This window comes from Macrotis lagotis, chromosome 7 (genome assembly GCF_037893015.1).
Source record: "Macrotis lagotis isolate mMagLag1 chromosome 7, bilby.v1.9.chrom.fasta, whole genome shotgun sequence".
Lineage (NCBI taxonomy): Eukaryota > Metazoa > Chordata > Mammalia > Peramelemorphia > Peramelidae > Macrotis > Macrotis lagotis.
In genome coordinates this window covers 94,214,776-94,236,628 of record NC_133664.1, presented here as the reverse complement: position 1 = coordinate 94,236,628, position 21,853 = coordinate 94,214,776, and the positions used below count along the sequence as shown (strand labels likewise).

Here is a 21,853-nt window from a genome sequence, read left to right as displayed (position 1 = left end):
TGGGGGTCCTCCCATTCTTTATTAATGCTCCTGGCATCATACATCAGTGAGGAAGAACTTTTTAATCCCCAAAACAATCTTTTCAGCCCCTAAAGCAGTCCACAGGGTAAAGCCCAAGCTCACTTAGAGCTGGTATACTTGGTGACAGCCTTGGTGCCCTCAGACACAGCATGTTTGGCCAATTCTCCTGGCAGCAGCAAACGTACTGCTGTCTGGACCTCCCGAGAAGTCAGGGTGGTCCGGCCTGAGTATTGGGCCAGCCGGGCCGCCTCCCCTGCCAGGCGCTCGAATATATCGTTCACCAGTGAATTCATGATGCTCATGGCCCTGGAAGAGATGCCAATGTCTGGGTGTACCTGGGAAGGATATGAAAGAAAGTGACATTAGCCAGGCTAGACATATTCAAAAAGGAAGAGACTGGAAAGATGACTTTCCTAAGGTTCCCTCTACCAATCTCTGGAGGTAAAAGCCAAAACACTGAAGCTACTAGGGGTAGTTACTAGGGGTAACTATTGTAATGCAAAGAATATGTGATTAACAGCCAGGAGGCTTTGGATCACTCTATAACTTCTGGGCAAGCCATTTCACTTTGAGAGGGTCTCAATTTTCTCTCTATAAAATGAGGAAATGGAGTAAGATGATCATTTATCTCATTTATCCTTTAAGGCATGCAGGACAGGCATCACAAACCATGAGCCTCAATTTCCCCATCTGTTAACTGGAGATGGGCAGTCTATCCAAGGTCTTACAACGTGTGTATGTATGTATGTATGTGTATTGTGTGTATGTAATGTGTATCAAGACTTAAATCTCCCTCCATCCTTAGAATCATGGTATGGGGTATGGTAGACTCAAGTATCTAGTTCTTATCATGAAAAAAACCAAATCCACCACACACACACACACACACACACACACACACACACACACACATATACATATCTATGTGAATATATAAATAATATATTATATATACACCCACAACAAAATATTCACACATGTATACACATCTGTGTATTTATATATCTATGTGTATATACATACACATGGATATGTATATGTGTGTGTATTTTTCTTTTTTGCACAGTAAGAAACTAGAGATCCAGATCTTCCATAACCTATACCATGATTCTGAGGATGGAGATTTAAGTCTCAGTATAGGGGTTGATTTAATCTAAACCTTTCCTGTAGTTGCAATTCTTCTACTTTTCTCAGTGGTGGTAGAGATGGAGATGGGGGAACAGCTGCTCGTCCGACTCTGGAAAGGTACGATTTCAGGCTCAGAGAAAGAAATTACATTTCTCCTGGGCTTCTGTGGACTAAATTGTAGATTACTTTTCACTCCTAGCTCTTCCTGTTCTGCCAAGAAGTATTTATTAATGTGCCAGGCTGGAGACTGGAGATAGCAGGAACAAAGCAAAACTGTCCCAGCATCAAAGTGCTAACATTGTTGTGACAAGGACAGCATGTACACAGAAAATATATACAAATATATACACAAAATATGTACAAATATATACAAAATATTTTCTGCAGGAAAGGAACATCATCACTGGCTTCCCATAGGATAGAGATGTCAGACACACCAGTCCATGAAGCATGGCAGCCCATAACACTCCAGGGGCTGCCAGAACCAGATTAAAATCTCATTGGGAAATAATTAACGAAATCAATACAAATACATTAGAACATAGAAATTGCTCCTATGATATTTTCTAAGTCAGTCGGCAGCTAGAAGGATCCTTAAGTAAAGTTTAGTGACCCCATCTTTCTTGTTTTTTTTTTTAGGTTTTTGCAAGGCAAACGGGGTTAAGTGGCTTGCCCAAGGCCACACAGCTAGGTCATTATTAAGTGTCTGAGACCGGATTTGAACCCAGGTACTCCTGACTCCAAGGCCGGTGCTTTAACCACTATGCCACCTAGCCGCCCCTGACCCCAACTTTCTACTTGAGTTTGGTATCACTGCTGTGGGAGATAGTAATTCCGCTAAGAAGAAGGTAGTGAGACTAATGTGCAAAACAATAGGACAATAGGTCAAGGCCTGTGCAAAGTCATAATGATGGGAGATTGGATCTTAGTCAAAGAGAAGAGAAAGATAGGCTGGTCTTAATGGAATGCATGAAAGAGAAATGTGCAATAAACCTAGAAAAATTCTAGAGTCAAATTCTGAACAATTTGCAAAGCCAAATACCTGAAAGGCACAGGTCAGTTCCTTAACTTTCCTTTTTTTTTTAACTTTTTTTTTTAATTTAAGGCAATGGGGTTAAGTGACTTGCCCAAGGTCACACAGCTAGGCAATTACCAAGTGTCTGAGGCCGGATTTGAACTCAGGTACTCCTGACTCCAGGGCCGGTGCTCTATCCACTATGCCACCTAGCTGCCCCAGTTCCTTAACTTTCTATTCTTCCCTCCTCTCCTTGCCCCACAGGCCCCTCTTCTCCCAGGGTGGATACTCAATATTAAACTATACTCTCTCAATACCTTCACTGGTCAGTACAGAGGCTGCCTGGTTAACCTAATAATGAGGTGGTACCTTCCTTACACACAATACCAGTTCAGATCTCTCCCAACCAGCCTCCACTTCAATTGGGACCTTCTGGAAACAATGACTCCCCCCTCCTCCTCCCCTGCCTACTTTTGATGGCTAACTCAGAGCAGGGGGTAGAAATTATAGGCAGGTTGGGATTTTGAGGAAACGGGAATTTTAGTCTGATTGGGGGAGGAGTACAGACAATGGGAGGAAAAGGAGAGACATTTGTATTCTCCTACTGAGTGTCTGGTCATGAAATTTGGCGAGCAGGAAGAAGAGAAAGTAGGGAAAAGCCAGTCCTCAAGATTACAGTAGTGGAAATTCAGGCCTTCAACAAGAATAGCAGGCAGCCTAGGTCAAGTGCTAAATGAGCAGTCTAGGCAATGATGACCATGCAACTCAGTGAGGACAGAAATCATTGCTGTGCCAAAGATGATTCCTTAGGTCACTCAAGACTTCCTGTATCCTTGTGGAATGAAGAAGAGTGGAAAGGACATGGAGCTAGGAGTTAATAAGGCAGCTAAGAGATGGACTGGTAATCAACTCCAAGCTTTTGAACTTTCTAGCATCATAGGCCAGAATTATAAGTTAGTTCAGGCCTTTAGTACTTTGTTTCATGTGATACCTCTCTCCAGACAGACTCCAGACTTCAGAACACAGAAACTGTTTCTCCAGGTCAGTTATGATTGGACTAAATAACTTTGAAGACTCATTCAAATGGAAGTCAATCAACACGAATTTATTTGCACTGGGGATGTGGATACAAGAATGAATGTTCTATGAGAGGAAAATAAGCATATACAGAATAAATACAAGATAGATATGGAAGGGGAAGAAGGAAAGGGGAAAGAGGGATTGGGGAAGGGAAAGGAGAAGGGGTAAAAGGGGGAAAGGAGGAAAAGGGAGAGAAGGCAGAATGGGGAAGATAGGAGGAAAAGGGGAAGGAAAATCAAGGAAGGAAGGAAGGAAGGAAGAAAGAAAGAGAAAGAAAGAAAGAAAGAAAGAGAAAGAAAGAAAAGAAAAATCAAGAAAAAATCAGAAACTGATACTTGATTTACATCTTGAAGAGGCAGAGGGAAGGAGGCAGTAGAGGGGACAGCTGGTGCAGAGCCATAGAGATCAATGTAGGAAGAGACACAACAGAGTACAGAAAGAGAAGTGATGTAGAATGAGGCAGGAGGGAGAAGTTACAGGTGGTGAAGGGCTTTAAAAGCCAAACAGGAGTCTCTGTTATTCCACAGACAAGCTGCTGCTTCAACAGCTTCCCTCAGCCTTGGTACCTGCCAGGTCTTCAGCTCCTTTGACCTCGGTTACTTAAGAGATGTCTAATCCAATTGTTAAGTGGACAGTTAGACCAAAGGATGCAAAGGGTGCATCATCAGGTTTTTCTCCCATTCTCTTCCTTTCTCCAAGTGTATTATAGGGAGTTTTCCTTCAAGGCTGGCTCTTTAATTCACTAACTCAATTCTACCTATTTCCCACTCCTACACTTCTCACCTGTTTCAATACCTTGTAGATATATACTGAATACGTCTCCTTTCGATGGTCCCTCCGCCTGGATTTTTCTCCCCCTGGGGTTTGACTCTGGGCTTGGTGACTCCCAGACAATGGTGGCTGCTGTTGCGATCCAGCCTCAGCACTCATTTTTGAGGTAGCTTCTCCCTAGCTTCTCTGGGGAAGCCACTTATGTGAGAGCAGCTCACCTGACCAAGGTGAGTCTGAGAGGGAGAGCACCTGGAGGGGCAGGAATTGGGGGAGGAGTATAGCTCGATTCCATCCTGAGGACTCCCAGGTACAGTCTCCTAAGTAAGGGTTGATGTGAAATGCTGTCCTTCCTACCAAACTTCCAGGCAAAGTCAGAATTCAGGGGTAAATAACCACACACAGGTACGGTACAAAAGATTTCTATAAATGCTTTCATTTTTAATGCCACAATTCCATTATCCAGGGTATGTGGAAAGATAGCCTGGTATTATGGTAGAAATGCTGGACTTTGAATCACAAGAGAGAGTAGTTTGAATCTCCACTGTGCCACTTAGTTGTGGGACCACGAATGACACTTGATCAGATAGTTCCATCTCTTAATTGCTTCCTCCGTAAAAATGAGGATAATACTTGTAGTATATATTTGACAGTTGTTTCAAGACTCAAATGAGTATGTAAAATGTTTTGTAAACTTAAAGGTGCTAAATGTTAGGTACTTCTTTTGTAATGTGAAGTCAAATATGTTAGTGATGACACAAGGCATCTAGGCAACAGTAACAGACAGGAGAACAATTTTTTTACTTTAAAAATTTTATTTTTATTGCTATCTTTTAAACATTACCATTTCAGAAAACAGCCTTCCCTCTTCCCCTACCCAACTAGCCACTCTTGTAACAAAAATAAGAAGAAAAAAATACAGCAAAACCAACACATCAACCAAATTTGATAGGTAGTGGTCCACCCTCACACTCCCCAACTCTGCAGAGGTATATTTTTCTTTGTGCCAAACTTTGTCAATATAATTACATGGTAGTTTGGTGGTTTAATTTTATTTTTCCATCTACATTTTTGTAGCCAGTGTGTGTGTGTGTGTGTATGTGTGTATATCTTCCTGATTCTGCTTCCTTCAATCTGCATCAGTTCATAACCTCCCATGCCTTCTATTAATAATCACTTCTTTTATCTTGATTCCTTTAGTGTAGCACAATTTAGTTCTTCCCAATTAATGGCTATCTACTTTCTTCCCAGTTCTTTACTATCACAAAAGGTGCTGCTATACTATTCTAGCGTGTGAGACCATTCTATCCTTTGACTTCAATGGGACATATATGCCTAATCCTGGGATATTTTTTAACTGTTCTAGAAGTTCACATTTCTTTCTAGAATGGTCAGACTAATTCTTAATTTTTACCTAAGTTATGTTACAGCCAAGAGGAACACTTTCCAAACCTTGCTAAGGTGCTAAGGGAGGATGCAACAATCTCCTCCTGCTTGTCAGGAATTTTGTTTCCCAAAGGGCTCTTAAGCAAAGAATTTCTCAAAGAGCTCAGGCCCATAATCAGCTAGTGTCAACAATCCAGCTAGCTGTACAAGTATTTATTGAATACCTACTAAGGGACAAGGACTGTACTATTCAGGGATTCAGAAGCTCAAGCTATTGTCTCTACTCTCAGCTTACAATCTACCTAGGGAGGCCAAACTAAGGCACCTGGAACAACTGGAGAGCAATTGAATGCTCACTAACCTAGACTACTAATGAAGGCTTATAGGCCAGGAAAGAGCAGCTCACTCTTCTGGCCTGGAGCTGCTGGGGAGGGCAGTGAAGGAGTGGCAGGACCAGACAGATGGCCGGGGCAGAAACAGGGGGATGTCCTAGGGTTTCTCTCCCCAACTTCAATGCTCACATCCTCCATATTTCACGATACATTCTTCACATCCCATCTATTTTGAGAAGCAACTGGATACAGTGCTACCTTCATAGCTAGGAAACCTTTGCATGGATGCATTATCTCTTCTTTTTATTTACTGTTTTAAGAGACTTGACAGAGCAGAACAGCATGAAGGTTTAGGGGATGAAGCCTTGGGGCAGAAGGTTGGAGAGAAGGAATAGAGGACAAACTAAGGGAAAACTGCAGACTAGACTACTTTCATCATTTTGGTTTGGCCCCAGGGATTAAGGAGCACTTAGCTCTCCCTAATTTGTGTTTAGCCTCACAAAGAGTGGCGGGAATCTCATTACCAAATTCTGTTAAGTTTACCACTTTTAGCAATAGTTTAGGGACTTAATGTGCAAAGAGGGCAACGTTGATCCCCAAGGATTCAATTGTAAATAATGCAATTTCAGGTATCACTTCAAATCACACATGTGGCACCTCTGAAGAATCCAAGGCCTTGAGGGTCTCAGGAAGTCTAGTGAAGAGAACCCCGAGTGTGAAGTCAAGAGGACCTGCCTCCCTGTCCTGGAATCTGTGGGATCTTAGGGCCTGGACCTCAGGGCTGCACTAGTTAACATCCAATGCTCCCTCAAACTGAAGGTCCTGACTCTTAAGAACTCACAGCCAGTTGTGAAGGGATACTTCTTTAAGTGCCAGACATCAGCCTGCTCCCAGGCTTTTCAGCCCAGTGGTCCACCTCATTGTTCATTAAAAAGCATCTTCAGTGTCTAACATCTTCCTCTTGTCTGTTTTCCCTTCCACTGGAAACATTGAAACATCCTGCTCCTGTCCCCAAATCCCACACATTCCTAAAAGCCCAGCTAAAATTCTACCTTCTCCCTTAAATCTCCAGACTCCAGCCCAAATGATCGTCCCCCCCTTCTCAGAATGTCTCAGTGTGCACCAGTGCATCATCCCCCTAAACCTTTGATTTGAAAACCATTTCTCCAACTAAGTCAGTCTTTGAGGGCAGGACTTGGGCTTCCCATCCCACAAGGCCCATGGCTCAGGCATGGATGAGAATTAGGATCAAGCTGGGGCTTCCAGCCTCCTTGCTAACAGATGATGGGTGAGGGGGGTGAAGAGGAGGAGGATGGTGGAGAGGCTGGTTCACAGCAGACTCTGAAAGTAAGGAAGACTGTAGAGTCCTGCTGCTAGTCGGCTAGATGGCAGAAATGGCAGAAGTAAAATCTAAATGGCAGAATCCAACTAAACAGCACAGTTTTTGCATAGGCCTTGGGGTTGCCTGACAGAAATCAGGTCCTTCAAAAGAATCAAGAGAAAAGCTGCTCTGATCCAGGATTCCTTTTCTGGCACTAAATCCAAACAGACCCACAGATTGGGGCAGGGGGAGGGGATGGCTTGGGGAATTCCATTCATTCTCTTCCCTAACACTCAGTCTGCTGGGTCCAGCCTCCCTTGGGGCTCAGTGCTCCTGTGTACTCTCTACCTGGCCCAGGATCAGATCCCACTCAGTGCCCCAATTGATTATACAGTGCGGGGGGGGGGGGGGGGGGGGGGGGGGGGGGGGAGGTGTCTCAGTATTGGGGGCTGGGCTAGAGGAGGGAACAGTACCAGGCCAAGGAAGCAAAGTGTGGCTGTGCCTTTTTTTTTCCTTTTTCTTTATTGGACACTTTGTAGGGGGGGTGTCAGGCAGATCTGGTAGTTACACTGTTAAATAATTCTTTAAAAACCGACCAGGACGAGGACCAGGGCCCCAGTCCCTAGCTCTGAATCAGAAGCAGAAGGGAAGAGAAGCAGAAGCACAAGGGAAGGGGAGGAGGGATTGGAACCTTCCTCAGACCTCCCAGAACCTAGGCTCCCTTCATAGTGGCCCAACTTAAAGGTTTGGGCCCCAGGGCTGCCCCCAGGTGGCCCTGACTGCATCAACATCAAAGTGTGGATAAGGTAAACAATATGGGAATGGGGAGGGCAGCCAACTGTGGTCCAGATGTGGATAAAGGTAAGCAGAGAGAGGGTGGGAAACAGACAGGTATTGTCTGTAGAGGTCAGAGTGCTACTAAGGCAGGAATTGGGAGTTAATGGAGGGAAAAGGGAAGAGATGGCAAGGGATGGAGAATATTGCCGTGATGCAAGAGCATAGCCTGGGGTCCAGTCCTGGGTGGTTGGTCAGGGTAGTGATGGTTTAGTCCCCAGACCAAGGTCCTGACCCAAACCTGTGGTGGCTAGCTCACACGTTGTGGGTCCTCTTGGTGAGCTGGGGCTCCTCATCCACCAACTTGGATTTAAGGTGTTCCTTGTAGGCAAGGATGTCACCAGACCACTTGGTGATTGTCTGCTTCTCACAGACCCAAATCTCCTGGGCAACCTGAAAGAAGAATTATAGCCCTCAGTTCTCTTTAAATCCAATATAGAAAACTAGATTTGGTTTTATTCTAAGGGATGGGTGGTGAGATTCCCTTCTTCCCAGGCCAAGTCACTGCTCTATAGAAAAACTAAGGGGTGCTCCAGCTTTCCCACCTATTTAACAGCTGTGTAAATCATGGTCAAGTTACTTAACCTCTCTAGGACTTAGCATCTTCACCTCTAAAATGAGGTTGAAGATGACCACTGATGTCTTTCAGTTAAGTGGAATCTAAGCTCCTATGATCCTCCTTCAGTAACTCAGTCCAATGTGTATTATATTACCTCCCCACCCCCAAAACACAAAGTACTTCCAGGAGGATAATAGTTCCTTCTCATAAAAGTGGTCAGATCAGGAATTTTAGATCCTCACCACCCCCCAATTAAGGCAGCTTCTCAGCTGTATCCAGGAATGACTTAAGAACTGGCAGAACCCTGAGGGATCCTTTTCCTCCAATGTCTTTTTTTCCTTTTATATGCTCCCAACCCTTTTCTTCCTGAGGAACAAAAGCTCCTACCTGTTGGATGAGTCGGAAGTCATGGCTGACTAGCATCATGCCACCCTCAAACTCATTGATGGCATCAGCCAAAGCATCTATTGTCTCAATGTCTAGATGGTTGGTAGGCTCATCCAGGAAGAGCATGTGGGGGTTCTGCCAAGCCAGCCAAGCCAGGCACACTCGACACTTCTGCCCATCTGAGAGATTCCGGATTGGGCTCACCTGTGTGGGATCACAACCCTTTATGTATATGGATCTTGGGGCAATGCTGCAGCAGGTTGAAGTATTCATTCAAGATGAGCACACAAGATTCCTAACTTGTCACTAAAAACGTTTCTGGATTCAGAAATTTAGGTGGCCTCATCCCCATGATCAAACTATCTTTAATATAGGAGTTATAGGGGTAGCTAGGTGGCACAGTGGATAAAGCACCAGCCCTGGAGTCAGGAGTACTTGGGTTCAAACCCAGTCTCAGACACTTAATAATTACCTAGCTGTGTGGCCTTGGGCAAGCCACTTTACCCCATTTGCCTCGCAAAAACGCAAATAAATAAATAAATAAATAAAAATATAGGAGTTATAGGCTCAGGGAAGCATAATTTTTTTGAGTTTTTTTTCAAGGCAATGGAGCTAAGTGACTGGCCCAAGGTCACAAAGCTAGGTAATTAAGTGTCTGAAGTGGGATTTAAATTCAAGTTCTCTGAGCCACTTAAGCTTCCCCTAGCACAAAATTTTCAATCCCAGATCTGAATCTAGGAGTTTGACTCTTGGTCTCTGTCTTCAAGGCTCCATTCTTCTTTTCTTTCCATGATCATAGCTCTGTGTTAAGAGAGATTACTATGAATATCTGAATCTCCTACTGTTCTCTTCTTTTTCCATCAGGCCTCTACCCTGAGGGCACAAAACAGGAAGTGCAGAGAATGAAGGTTCCCAGCCCTTTCTGCCATAATCCCATTAGAGAACTCTAAATCAGGAAGGAAAAATCAAGCCCTTAAAAACAACAAGAGACTTCCGGCCAAGATGGCGGAGAGAAGATAGGCACAGTTCTAAAGTCTCCTGATCTCTTCCCCATCTATCACATGAAACAAACCTCTTAAAAGAAATCCAAACCAAAACAACATGAAACATCTCAGTAAGATGTTTCTTCCCCACTACTTGGTCCTCTTCTCACAACTGGGAAAGGAAAGAGAATGGAGCAGGACAACTTAATAGATAACATTTATAAAGTGTTGGGTATTGTTTGTTTGAAAGGAACCTCACCAAGTGTCTGAGGAGTGGGCAGAACTTTAAGGTTCTGGATGTGATGCCCATAATCCACCTAATTTAGGGTTCTCTCCACTTTCTTGAGGACCACCTTGCTCACCTGCTGTTTCCCAGTTAGGCCATATCGACCAATGATCTTCCTCATCTCCTCTTTCTCTTTGATCTCTGGATAGCACTTCAGCATATATTCTAAGGGGGACAGATCCAAGTCCAGTTGCTCTTGTAAATGCTACATATAGAGAGAACAGCAACAAGCCAGTGTTAATAACATAAACTCCTAGGACCCCTGAGGCCTCCTGTTTGAGAAACAGCAAACTCATTACTGTCTGCTTGTGCTTTATGATACAGGGTGACAAAAGAGTAGACATGGTAAGCTACACATCCCTTTTTTGGGGAGGCACACTAAAGTTAAGGATAGCAAGACAGAGAGGTCCCTTATACCATACTTAGACAGGTGGCACAATGGATAGAACACTGGGCTTGGAGTCAGGACGATTTGAGATCAAATCCAGTGTCAGACACTTTCAAGCTGGGTAAGTGACTCTGGGCAGGTCTTAAATGATACTGGACATCTGTCTCTCATTTTCCCAACTGTAACATGGGGAATACTAACAGCCCTGACATCACAGGATTGCTGTGAGGATTAAATTACATCATCTTTATTAAGTGTCTGGCATAAAGATGATGCCATATCAACCAAACGCTCATATCCTCCTCCTCCTCCTCCTCCTCCTCCTCCTCCTCATACCTGATGATAGCGGCCAATTTTGACATGAGAGTGTTTTCTAATCATTCCATCTGTGGGCAACAGCTGAAAGATCAAGCACAGAGGACATAGATAACTTCTTCACAAGGGGCACAGAACAGCTAGGACACCACTCCCCCTTAAACACACACACACACACACACACACACACACACACACACACACCCCCCACACCAGAGCCCCTCAATCAGAAGCTTCAGTCAGAGGGCAGGTCATGACCTTCTGTGTGTGTGTGTGTGTGTGTGTGTGTGTGTGTGTCCCGATCACCTCAATGTACCTAGGAAGGATCACGAGCTCCACCCCCACCTAAGGAGAGAGCAGTACATCTATAGGGGTAGATGGAGCAGGAAAACACTTGTACAAATAAGGGAGACAAGACAGATGACACAGTTTCTCAGCAGAACATCCCTCTCCTGCCCCTCTCCACCCCTAACACCCAGGATTCTCTAGTCTGACCACAGAGATGATCGCTTCATGGCTGCTGCTTTTAAAGTAAAAATCAGCTGCCTTCTATAAACATTCAGGAAGAGAGGCAAACCTGAGTCAACTTCATGCCCTCCTTCCCCTCAAGTCTTACTCTTGCCTAAGAAACTCAAGTTAGTCCTCCAGCCTCTAGTTCAGGAAGTCTTAACCTAGCATACATCTCTTTGGAAGTTTAGCAAAAGCTATTGACCCCTTTTCTCAGAATAACACTTCAAATCTATAAAACATGTAGGGTTATAAAAGGAACCAATTTCAGTGAAATAAAGATATAATTTTTCTTATTCAAGGTCACTGACCCCTTGAAATCTATGCATGGACCACAAAAAGAAATCCTGCTCTTGAAGGCAAAGAGCCTAGGTGAAACAAAGGATGGGGATAGATAGCTAAAGCAAGAAGAATAGGATCCCAGGTCACTGAACATTCTTGCTGAGCACTACCCTGGTACAACAGTCCTCAGAGCACTTATGGGAAGGTCTACTGAGCAAACAGACAGACATCCTCCAGTCTGAACTCCCTGATCCTACCTCTCCTGTTAGCAGCTTCAGCAGGGTGGACTTTCCAGCTCCATTGGGCCCCACTAGAGCCACACGGGTATCCAGGTCAATTCCAAACTCCAGGTTGTTATAGATGCAGGGCTGTTGTTTGGATGGAGGAAACATGGGCACCTCAGTGCCTGGACACTGTGGAGGTCTCCTCTTTAACCTCAACCCCCCAAGAGTGGGAAGAAGACAGACACCAACATACCTTACCCAGCCTCTCCCCAACTGCCACATCTTGCATTCCCCTACTCTTTAAGGTGACATGAATGGTGACACCATGAAAGGATTCATCGCTTGGTCTTGATACCATCCCCCTCCTCCTCCTCCTCCTCATTATGTGGTCCCTTCAATCCACTCTGGTCTGAACTTACCCCATCATCTGTGTACTTGAAGCTCACATTCTGCACCATGATAACAGGTGGAGGAATCTTCCCACATGGCGGGAAATAAAACGAAAGTGTCTGCAAAGTAGAAGCAAAGAATGTTTACCAGGGTCTAAGCCCCTTTTCCAGCTGCTTCCCACCAGAAACACATGGATCAAAAATCCTTGGTCTACTTGGCCTCTACCTTATCACTAACAACCCTCTCTGTCAGCCCCGATGCCATCATCTTCTGCAGTGTCTTCTCCTTGCTCTGGGCCTGCCGGGCCAGCTTGGCACTGCCATGACCAAATCGAGCAATGTAGTTCTAAAAAAGACCAGGGTAATCAGGTTAAGGGTACACAGATTCTTCTCCTTTCCCTGCATTCAAGCTTCTATGGGCAGTTTTCTCACTGTTTTCCTCCAGGCATGACTCCCCAGTCTTTATACCTTCATGTGAGCAATTTGATCCTGTTCCCAGTGGAAACGCTTCATTTGATTTTCTTCCAGTTCCAGTCGAGTCTTCACATACTGGTCATAATTACCCTACACACGAGATGAATGCAGGTCAGGGGTTAGGGAAAGTACTACTCTGTCTCTACCTGCGCAAGATGATAAGTAAAGAAGGGACAGTGGAGCAGGGGCAAATATGCTGGACCTGGAGTCAGAAGACATATTTACTTAGCTGTGTGACCCTAGCCAAGTCCCTTAAATTTGTTTGCCTTAATTGTCTCATCTGTAAATTAGAGAAGGAAAAAGCAAAACACTCCAATCTTTGCCAAGACTTGGGGAGCAATTGCTGAACAAACATATACAGAACGGGGCAACTGCTATGTGTGGGCAGTGAAGAATCCAGCTGTTACCCAAAGAGAAACAGTTCTTCCTCTCATCAAGACTAGGGCACAGCAAAGCATCAGCAAACAGCTTTTAAAAGGGGGCTGCCAAGGTTTTGGTGGGGGAAGTAAGGATGCAGAGCCCCTAATTCTGTAATTTCTGGTAAGGAAGGACTAACACTAAACTAACGTTTAGAGAGGTTTACAAATTATGTCTTGGATAGAGAACTTCATTTGTTATAAGGATAGTTCATTAGGAAGGAGGAAAAAGAGATATATATTAGAAAATGAAGGTAATGTAAAAGTTGATTAAAAGCACTAAAATATGCTTGAACCCAGAGATGTCACCCTAATGGGGCTGCAGGAGCCTACTCACTGTGTAATACTTGAGCTTCCGATTATGCATGTGGATGATATTAGTACAAACACCATTCAGAAAGTCTTGGGAATGGGAGACGAGAACCAGAATTCGCTTGAAGCTGAAAAGCCAAAGAACTCATGAAGGAGGCCAAGTTTTCTCATTTTCCTTAACCATTTTCTTACAAATCAGGCAGATGGAGGTGGCAGTAACCACGGAAGCAAAAGGGAAGACAGTCAGGTTGGATATGTATGCATACACACAAATAAAATGTGGAAGCGGCTATGGAGAGACAGCTCCCTGGGCTGGGAGGAAAGCAGCATGGAAAAAAGAACACAGAAGTAAATAGGTTTTGATAGAAAACACTGTAGAAAACAGTGTAGAAAACACTGACCAAAGCCATTCCCAAATGGGAGTCTGTATAAATCAGGGGTTTCTTAAGGTCTCCTCAGAGATCTTACGTATTCCCTTTACTAATCTTCAAGTTGAATCTAGGATCCAGAATCTTATACAAAAGTTCCTCTGCAGTCTGCTCTTTGTTAGAGGGATTGCCTCTGACCTTGTCCCTAGCCCACTAAACCTCAGCACTATAAATTTCTGTTTCTATTATTTTAATATCTGTATCTTATTTGGCTTGATCCTATATCTATTCTACTTTATGCATTTACAATCATTATTCTTAAAAGGACTCCAAAGGTTTTAGCAACCTACTAATAGGGTTCACAGCACAAAAACGATTAATAATCCCTACCAGATCTAGGCCTCCCTACCCACAACCTCCCATACATAGGCACACACTCTTACGTCTTCAGTTCTTCTTCTAACCAAACGCAGGCATCCAGGTCCAGGTGGTTGGTAGGCTCATCTAATAGCAGCATGAAGGGCCGGATAAAAAGGGCTCTAGTGGGAGAAAGATGAAGAAATGCTTATTAAAGTTTGTGCTGGGATGTAATATTATACACACCTGAAGAGTCTGAGAGGCAATTTTAGAGAGAATGGTAGAACTTGGAAATGTGAAAGAGAATGACACAAATAATTAAAGGGTTAGAAATTAATGCTTCTAAGCAAAGGAATTATTTAGCCTGAAAAAGAGATGAGGTTATAGAGGCTAATGTGTCTTTATAAGTCTCCACCTTCACAAGGGACAGGAGAAATAAACTGGAACAGCCAAAAGAATCTAGGTCAGCCATAAGCAAGAACTACCTAATAATGGGGTTGTCAGACACAACAAGGGAGAACATGAAACACACTTTCATGGGACCACTTTTCTGAAGTGGTTATTCCTCTTAAGGGGAAGAGTTGTAACTAAACTACCTAGAGGTAGGAAGGTGGATTTTACAGGTACTTCTCCCCAAATGTTCCAAGACAGAAGTTAGTAGGCAGTCTTTTTAAAACAGTTCTTTAAAATATTCATCCCCTTGAAGGAGAAATGCGAAACAAAGAGCCTAGGGAAGGACTACAGAAGGAAGCTTACTTGGAGAATATCCCTAAGAAGTGTCTAGAGCCTCCAATGGAAAAGCACCCATAAGACTAGGTACTGAGAGTAGAGTGCAAAGAGAGATTAAGTTAAAACACCTTAGTCAATTCTTTATTATTAATTAATTAATAAGATTATTAGGAATCATTCACAAGACAGAAAAGGAGAAGTGGAACTAGATGAAAATGTCAAAGAAAGGAAAAGGTCTTCAAAACTCTGTCCTATTTAGACTTTATTACCCACACAATTCTCCCTCCATAATCCCACTAGCCATAATTAAAACCATTATTCATTTGGTATACATCACTGCTGACCCTTGTTTGAAGACAACTAGTGTCAAAGAGTAGTTGGGGCTCACTCTACCTCAAGGAAATGAGACTGGCATTAGGTGGGAAGGGACCCACCTGGCAAGAGCAACTCTCATTCTCCAGCCCCCACTGAAGTCCTTGAGTTTCTTTTGTTGCATGGCAGGTGTGAAGCCCAAACCATGTAGAATTCGTGAGGCCCTCATCTCTGCCTTATCCGCATCCAACTCCTCTAAGCGTTCATATAACTCCATCAGCTTCTCACATTCCGCTGCAAACAGGGGGCAGGGGGGGACAACATAAACTTTAAGAATTTTGGAGCCCAGAATCGAAGCTTACCATTCACCTTTATACACTGTGTACTCCCCCTTGGACACCCAATGTTCTAAGTCCCTATTCATACCATCCTCATGAGCAAGCCGCTCAGCCTCTCTCTCCAGCATGGCCCGCTCGGTATCTACTTCCATCACACACTGCAGGGGTGTCTTGTCACTGGGGGGCATCTCCCTAGTCAGGTGGTAGATATCAATGTGCTCTGGAATAGGCACTTCTCGCTTACCAATAGCAGACAGCAGCATGGATTTTCCTGAAGGTAAAGGAGAAATTTAGGAACAGAGTGAGGAGGGAGGAGGGATAGATATAGAAAGTGGAAGAGGATCCAACCTCACCTCACACAATTCCCCTATGTAAATCCTTAATCCCACTGAGCCTGGGAACATTCCTAGTCTGAGTTTACAAACATTACCGCCACCCTTTTCTCTGCTGTCTATCTCACTTCTATCCATCTTACAGGACCCAGCTTATCCCCCTCCCTGAAAGCCACAATCCACCTTAGACTAGTACTTTGTTTCATCTACAAGCACTTGCTATCTATATCATTCTCCTGGAATTTATTGTATTCTGCTTTATATTATTCAGTTGCCTTTTCTTCTGCCTGCTTAAATGAGGGCCCTGGAGACAGGAACAATGTCTTAGTAGTCTCTGCATTCTCCACAGTACCCATCACTTTGGCTTTGCTCATAGTAGATGTTCTGTAAATACTGCTGGTTGACAAAGCAACCGACCAGACATCTCTCACCATTCCAGTGCCTCACCGATTCCATTCAGACCAATGAGGCCGTAGCGACGCCCTGAGTTCAGCTCTAGCTTTGTATCACTGAGTAACTCTTGTCCGTGGAAAGTGAGTGAGAGGTTAATGATGTGGACATCTGTGCTGTTGGGGTGAGAGGCCAAGACTCCAGTGACAGCTCGGGCAGCAGCTTTCTTCATCTCAAAGTCTTCCAGCTCCTTGGTCAGCAAATCCACTTCTAAGGACAGCAGGGGAAAAAAAGTATGGGCTTGATTAACAGGCACTTCCAAAGAGTAGAACCTAACTCACGTCCAGCAACCTTATTTATGTTCAATAAAGTTATTTAATTATGTTTAATAATGACTAAAAATCTGCTAGATCAGCACTGATACTCTAGGTTGGCACATTGGCACACAAACCTGATGCACTGTTTTTCAAGAATATTCTACTTATGTCTAACTGCTCTTGCTTCTGTTGCGGAAGTAGCTGGAATCTCATCTCATTGTACCCAGTGATTTTGCCAATGCATTTATTTCATTATAACTTGTATAATTAGTTTTATACATGTTGAAGCCCCTAACTAGAATAGAATGTAAGCTCCTTGAGGGAAGGGTTGATATATTTAATCTGCCCTTCAGCAAATGTCAAAGGGATGTGGTCAGCTCACCTCATCAACTTAAGGAGGCTGTGTTTCCAGGAAGCCACACTGCCCAGAAGGGGCTAGTCATAAGGCACTATGGTCCCCACCAACAGGGTATGAAAGGAATGTGTCATTCCTGGTGCCGTCACTATCCTGCTGAAGAGGAAATAACTATATTTAACTTCCACAGAAAAAGCCAGGTTCAATGACTTGGCCCACACCACTAGATGGTGGATCCTTTGTTGTGAGGAGTTACTGTTCATGTTATCTGAGTCAAAACTACCTCCAAAAATGGTCCCTGAGGCAGTGACAAGGTTATGGGAAGCATACTTGCACATTTTAGTTTTAAAATCATTACTTTAAAGGGCAGAGAGGAGAGAAACTGTTTGAGATATTCTTGAATAATATCAAATGAGAATGATTAGAAAAATGATGGGGAAATTTGGAAAGCACAACACTTTGGTTACAAGTACATGAGCTGTGGAGTTCAGAAGCCTGGGAACTACTGCAATCTTTCAATTAACTAGTGGATTAGTTATCCAAGTAAGTTCACCTTTAGAATCTGTCTTTTTACAGTCATAGAATATTTAATTCTTCCCTCCTTAGGCTGCAGATGAGGAAACCGGCCCATAAAAGTAAAGTGCTCTGCCCCAAGTCACATAATCAGATCATGCAAGATGATTTAGACACCAGTCCTGATTTCTAATTCAGAGTTCTACCCACTAATCACACTGCTACTGTAATGACAGATAACCAATGCCTCCCCATCTACCTCCAAGGTCACTGTTTCTTTTAAGGATAAAATAAAAGAATGGATACAGAAGTGCTCTGAAAGCACAAATATGATATAAATGTGAAGATGAGTCCTAGAGGATGACTAATAAGTAGAAAAGGGGTGGGGGCTGAGCTGGGGAAAAAGTGCTCCTGAAGCACTGCTAGTCAAGAGTGATAGAAATGCAGGATGATAGTAGAGGGGCAAGATAAAGTTCAATGATAGTATGGAGAAAATCCAGAAGAAATATAAGGGACATCTACAATGAAAAGCTCGTCATGTAATTTAAAGAACAATGAACTTCAAAGGAGAGATTTAGGTTCAAATTCCACCTTCAAACCTACTAGATTTATGGGAATGAGAATGTTAATTCATGTTGTTGAGTGGGATAATACTACCTACAGTATGAACTCCCAAAGGTTTGTTATATGCATTGAATAAAAATTTATAAAAAGTGTTATGATGATTATCAAATGATTATATAAATGTCTTTCACTACCTCATCAAGATTACTCTTAAAGCAGGGACAGAATTACACTGATGGCAGCAGCAGACGAAATGGATGGCATTTAAGCCATGGCACTGTAGATGGGCTGGGAGGTAACAGAACCAGGGAGGAAAAAACTATACTCATCTAGAACTGAGACAGCACAATCAAAGGCTGAACTGAAAATATAAGCTGAGATACATGAGGGAATGGATGTAGGCCACCTTTTTTCATTGCCATGGACCCATAATCTCTGGTTCTGCTCAGGGTCAGATCATCTGCCTAAGGGGAAAATGATGGACCAACATTATCCAGCCTTCTGGTTCTCATCTTTTCCCTCACTATTACCAAACACATACTCTGTTCTAGCTAAGCCAATTTCCTCACCAACCCCTGAATTAAATCATATTCATCCCTGCCTATACTTTGCCTCATGCTGTTTTTCAGAGACTGTTGTGAGCCTGCTGAATCTAACAAATCAAGAAAGAAAAACCAAGGATAAAGGTTGCTGTCTTTGATGATTTTGGGAGTTTCCAAGCTCTGACTGGCAAGGCTCAAATTTGGTGATATGGAACACAAGAGTCAATTCAAACAATGTGGGAAGATTGAGAGAAAATTTGGTCTCCAGCAGTCTAATAAGGGAAGTTCCAAGAGAATCAGAAAGAAGCCTGGTTCTAGCCCTTGAGGGATATGGAAAATAGAAAGAATGACAGCCTTAGAAGCAGGAAACCTGGATTTAATTCCACCTTACCTATTATCTAGTTGTCTGACCAAGGGCAAAGTTATTTAACTGTCACTTTCCTCATCTGCAAAATGGGAATGGTACTTGTTCTACATCTACAGCATGGGGTTATAGAAAAATGCTTTCCAAACATTAAAGCACTAAAGACATATGAGCTTTTATCATTCCTCAGCAACTGGAGGTTAAGTGGTGGGAAACCTAGATTCCATTATCTTAAAGGTTGAGTCTGATGACAAGATGTTTGTCTCCTTAGAGAAAGCTGGGGAATGAATCTTTGGTCTAAGAGTGGAAGTAAGAATTTTCAAACTTCTAATTCATCCAATATGTATCCATTTCTTTAAAGACCATAACAATTCAAGATCATGGTTTCATTGTAACTATGAAAGGGTTTCTTGGATCATAATGAAGTGTTATTTTAGACCAAAACTTCCTGTTATTACTACTAGAATATCGTAGAATTCTCCTGTGGAATCAATCTAGAAAGGGACCTGTGCTTCTGTGAAAAGTGGAAGTCAAACTAAAAATTAATTAATCTTTTTTTGAGCCTATACTAAAGTGTGTAGAGTTAGCATATCAGGTATGAAGTATTAATTAGATGCAGAGTATGACTCTTACCTGAGCATCAAAGAGACTAGTGTTATGTGTCCTGCTGTCAAAATTTAGTAGGAACTTCCAGAAAAGAGGCCAGTTTTGATATCAGAAAATACAAGTTTTCTATTTTAAATACTGAGGACTATATTGAAAGCTAGCTTCCATTTTTTAAAAGGGAAGACATAAGAGTCAAATGGACTACATCTAGGTTAGGATGCTAATTAGAAGTTGGAGGGCTGAAATTCACTTGGAAAGGAAAAACCAGTCTTATCTGTGCTCTGGATATTGGCCCAGATGGTTAGGAAGCAGGTAGGATAGAATGAAAATGACCACCTTGAGCTTTGTAGTTTTCATTTTCTCTTTCTTTTACCTTTTTTTTAAACCTTGGTGTTGGGGCAGCTAGGTGGTACAATGGATAGAGCACTGGCCCTGGAGTCAGGAGTACCTGGGTTCAAATTTGGCCTTATACACTTAATAATTACTTAGCCATGCGGCTTTGGGCAAGCCACTTAACCCCATTTGCCTTGCAAAAAACAACAACCAACCCTACCCCACCCCCAAACTTTGGTGTTGTTCAACCCCTTAAGAGAAGGGAGGGAAGGTTTTGAGGGTTTGGCTGATGGTAATAATTTAAAAATAAAATGCTAACCTTGGGGCATTGGTTTGGGAATTTAGCAGTAAAAATTATTCCATTTCACCACATAACCTGATGTCTTACCAGTTTTCTCCCAATCAATGTCCCAAACATGGAGTAATCCCCTATTTATTATTCCCCCCTCTCAATCTCTTCTTTCTCCCTCTCCCCTGAAAGCTTTTTGTCTGCACCACTTATTTTCACCTTCTTTAGTTACTGTGCAAAGTAATTCCATGAGTACAAAGACCACAAAAAGGTAAAAGTGGAACAAAGAGGCAAAAATAAACTCCCTATCTGGTTCTTATCCTCAAGGAACTTATGATCTAGATAAGCAAAAAATGACATAAAAAGAAAAAAGACAGCATTTGCTAAATGCCAAATGATATGTATAAGAGAAACATTTTATAGAAATTCATGGAGGAAAGAGCTGATTATGGGCTGATGTAGTTGAAAAAGGCTTCATGAAGGAGAAGGAATTTAGAGATTAATTGTGAAGGAATAGTTCTCAAGGATAATTGGAGAGGAGGAGGATGGACGTAATGAAGACTGAGAAGGCACAAGGAATGAAAACAAATATTTTAGACTGTTTGCAAGACTGTTTGCATTGTCCATATATTGAATAAATCAATTATTTCAGGGAGTAGAGTGGGAGGTAGTGGGTAGGAAGGACCTGTAATTTCATTGGTACAGGAAATTCCCGATGAAGAGAAACTTTCTATGATGTGGGAAAGCAATCATTCTGCAAATTACAGTCTTAAGAGTTAGCCTGAAGCAGAATAAGGGGTTAAGTGACTTAGCCAGAGTCATACAGTTTTTAATCTGTCTGAAGTAAAGACTTAAAACTCAGATTTTCCCACCTGCAAGGCAGGCTTCTCTGTTATACCACAGTGCCCCCTCAAGTAAATAACAGAATGGAATACCAGGTTAAGGAATTCCTTATCACATTGCCTTAATACAATTGGTTAACTTTCTCTTGGTGAGTTTCATCTCCCCAAACTCCCTAGAAGGCTGAAGAATGAGGAACTTCATTCTATCATATTTTTCACAAACTCTAGTTTGGTGCTGTGTAAGGAGCATACACTCAATAAACATTTCCAACAAAATAAATTAGGGAAAGAAGTCTCTTTCTAGGGGTCACACACGAGGCATCTTTTCCTATGTGGTCAACAGTTCTTGGAGGATTCAATATGACACGCAGTTCAGCGTCTTGACCACCACATGGGCACCATGAATTAATCATCCCCTGTGAAAATAGAAGACTGAGAAAGAAAAATGCCCAGACCTAGGATGAGCATACCACTCCGCTCTTTTTGGGGCTCAAGTTGCAGACCCAAAACAGGGTCAAACATCCCTACCTGCTTCCTTTTCTGTACCTAAATCACGATGGTGACAAAAGCTCGGGTTCTGATGACATTTGATCTGGGAACACCACATCATCTCGGAATTATCAGGGCACTCCACAGAGACACTTCAACCTTACCTAAGGTGTCTTTGCCGTTGGCCTCCTCGTTTTTCTCCTCTACCGCCTGTGGCTCGCTGACGGCATCTCCGTTTTCTTCGTGCCCCTTTCTGGGCCGCTGCCTGGCTTTGGCAGCTTCCTTCTTCTTGGCTGCCTTCTTCTTGGCCAGATCAGAGGGCATGGTGATGAGCCACAGGTGTTACAGTATTTTCAGCTTAACCTGAAAGGTTAAAGACCCCACAGGGTTAGGCCTTTTCTGTCTG

At 42.9% G+C, this 21,853-nt stretch overlaps 2 protein-coding genes across 4 annotated transcripts in view; both read right to left on the bottom strand.

Annotated features, from left to right (window-relative positions):
- Positions 1 to 119: 119 nt before the first annotated feature.
- On the bottom strand, positions 120 to 4,174 carry H2BK1 (H2B.K variant histone 1). Its single transcript, XM_074195239.1, has 2 exons — positions 4,028 to 4,174; positions 120 to 356 (listed from the first exon to the last, which is right to left on the bottom strand). The coding sequence occupies exons 1-2, from the start codon at positions 4,172 to 4,174 to the stop codon at positions 120 to 122; spliced, it is 384 nt and encodes a 127-aa protein (XP_074051340.1).
- A 3,304-nt stretch (positions 4,175 to 7,478) lies between these two features.
- The window catches only part of ABCF2 (ATP binding cassette subfamily F member 2), a 15,578-nt gene continuing 1,203 nt past the window's right edge, over positions 7,479 to 21,853 (bottom strand). For all 3 annotated transcript variants that reach the window (XM_074193330.1, XM_074193332.1, XM_074193331.1), the window contains exons 2-15: positions 21,612 to 21,810; positions 16,291 to 16,503; positions 15,600 to 15,782; positions 15,296 to 15,467; positions 14,219 to 14,314; positions 13,433 to 13,535; positions 12,674 to 12,769; positions 12,432 to 12,551; positions 12,236 to 12,325; positions 11,850 to 11,960; positions 10,825 to 10,887; positions 10,177 to 10,305; positions 8,832 to 9,035; positions 7,479 to 8,278 (exon numbers count right to left, since the gene is read on the bottom strand). In XM_074193330.1, coding sequence (XP_074049431.1) covers positions 8,141 to 8,278; positions 8,832 to 9,035; positions 10,177 to 10,305; positions 10,825 to 10,887; positions 11,850 to 11,960; positions 12,236 to 12,325; positions 12,432 to 12,551; positions 12,674 to 12,769; positions 13,433 to 13,535; positions 14,219 to 14,314; positions 15,296 to 15,467; positions 15,600 to 15,782; positions 16,291 to 16,503; positions 21,612 to 21,771 — 1,878 coding nt within the window. In that variant the 5' untranslated portion in view covers positions 21,772 to 21,810 and the 3' untranslated portion in view covers positions 7,479 to 8,140. The remainder of the gene's footprint in view (positions 8,279 to 8,831; positions 9,036 to 10,176; positions 10,306 to 10,824; positions 10,888 to 11,849; positions 11,961 to 12,235; positions 12,326 to 12,431; positions 12,552 to 12,673; positions 12,770 to 13,432; positions 13,536 to 14,218; positions 14,315 to 15,295; positions 15,468 to 15,599; positions 15,783 to 16,290; positions 16,504 to 21,611; positions 21,811 to 21,853) is intronic.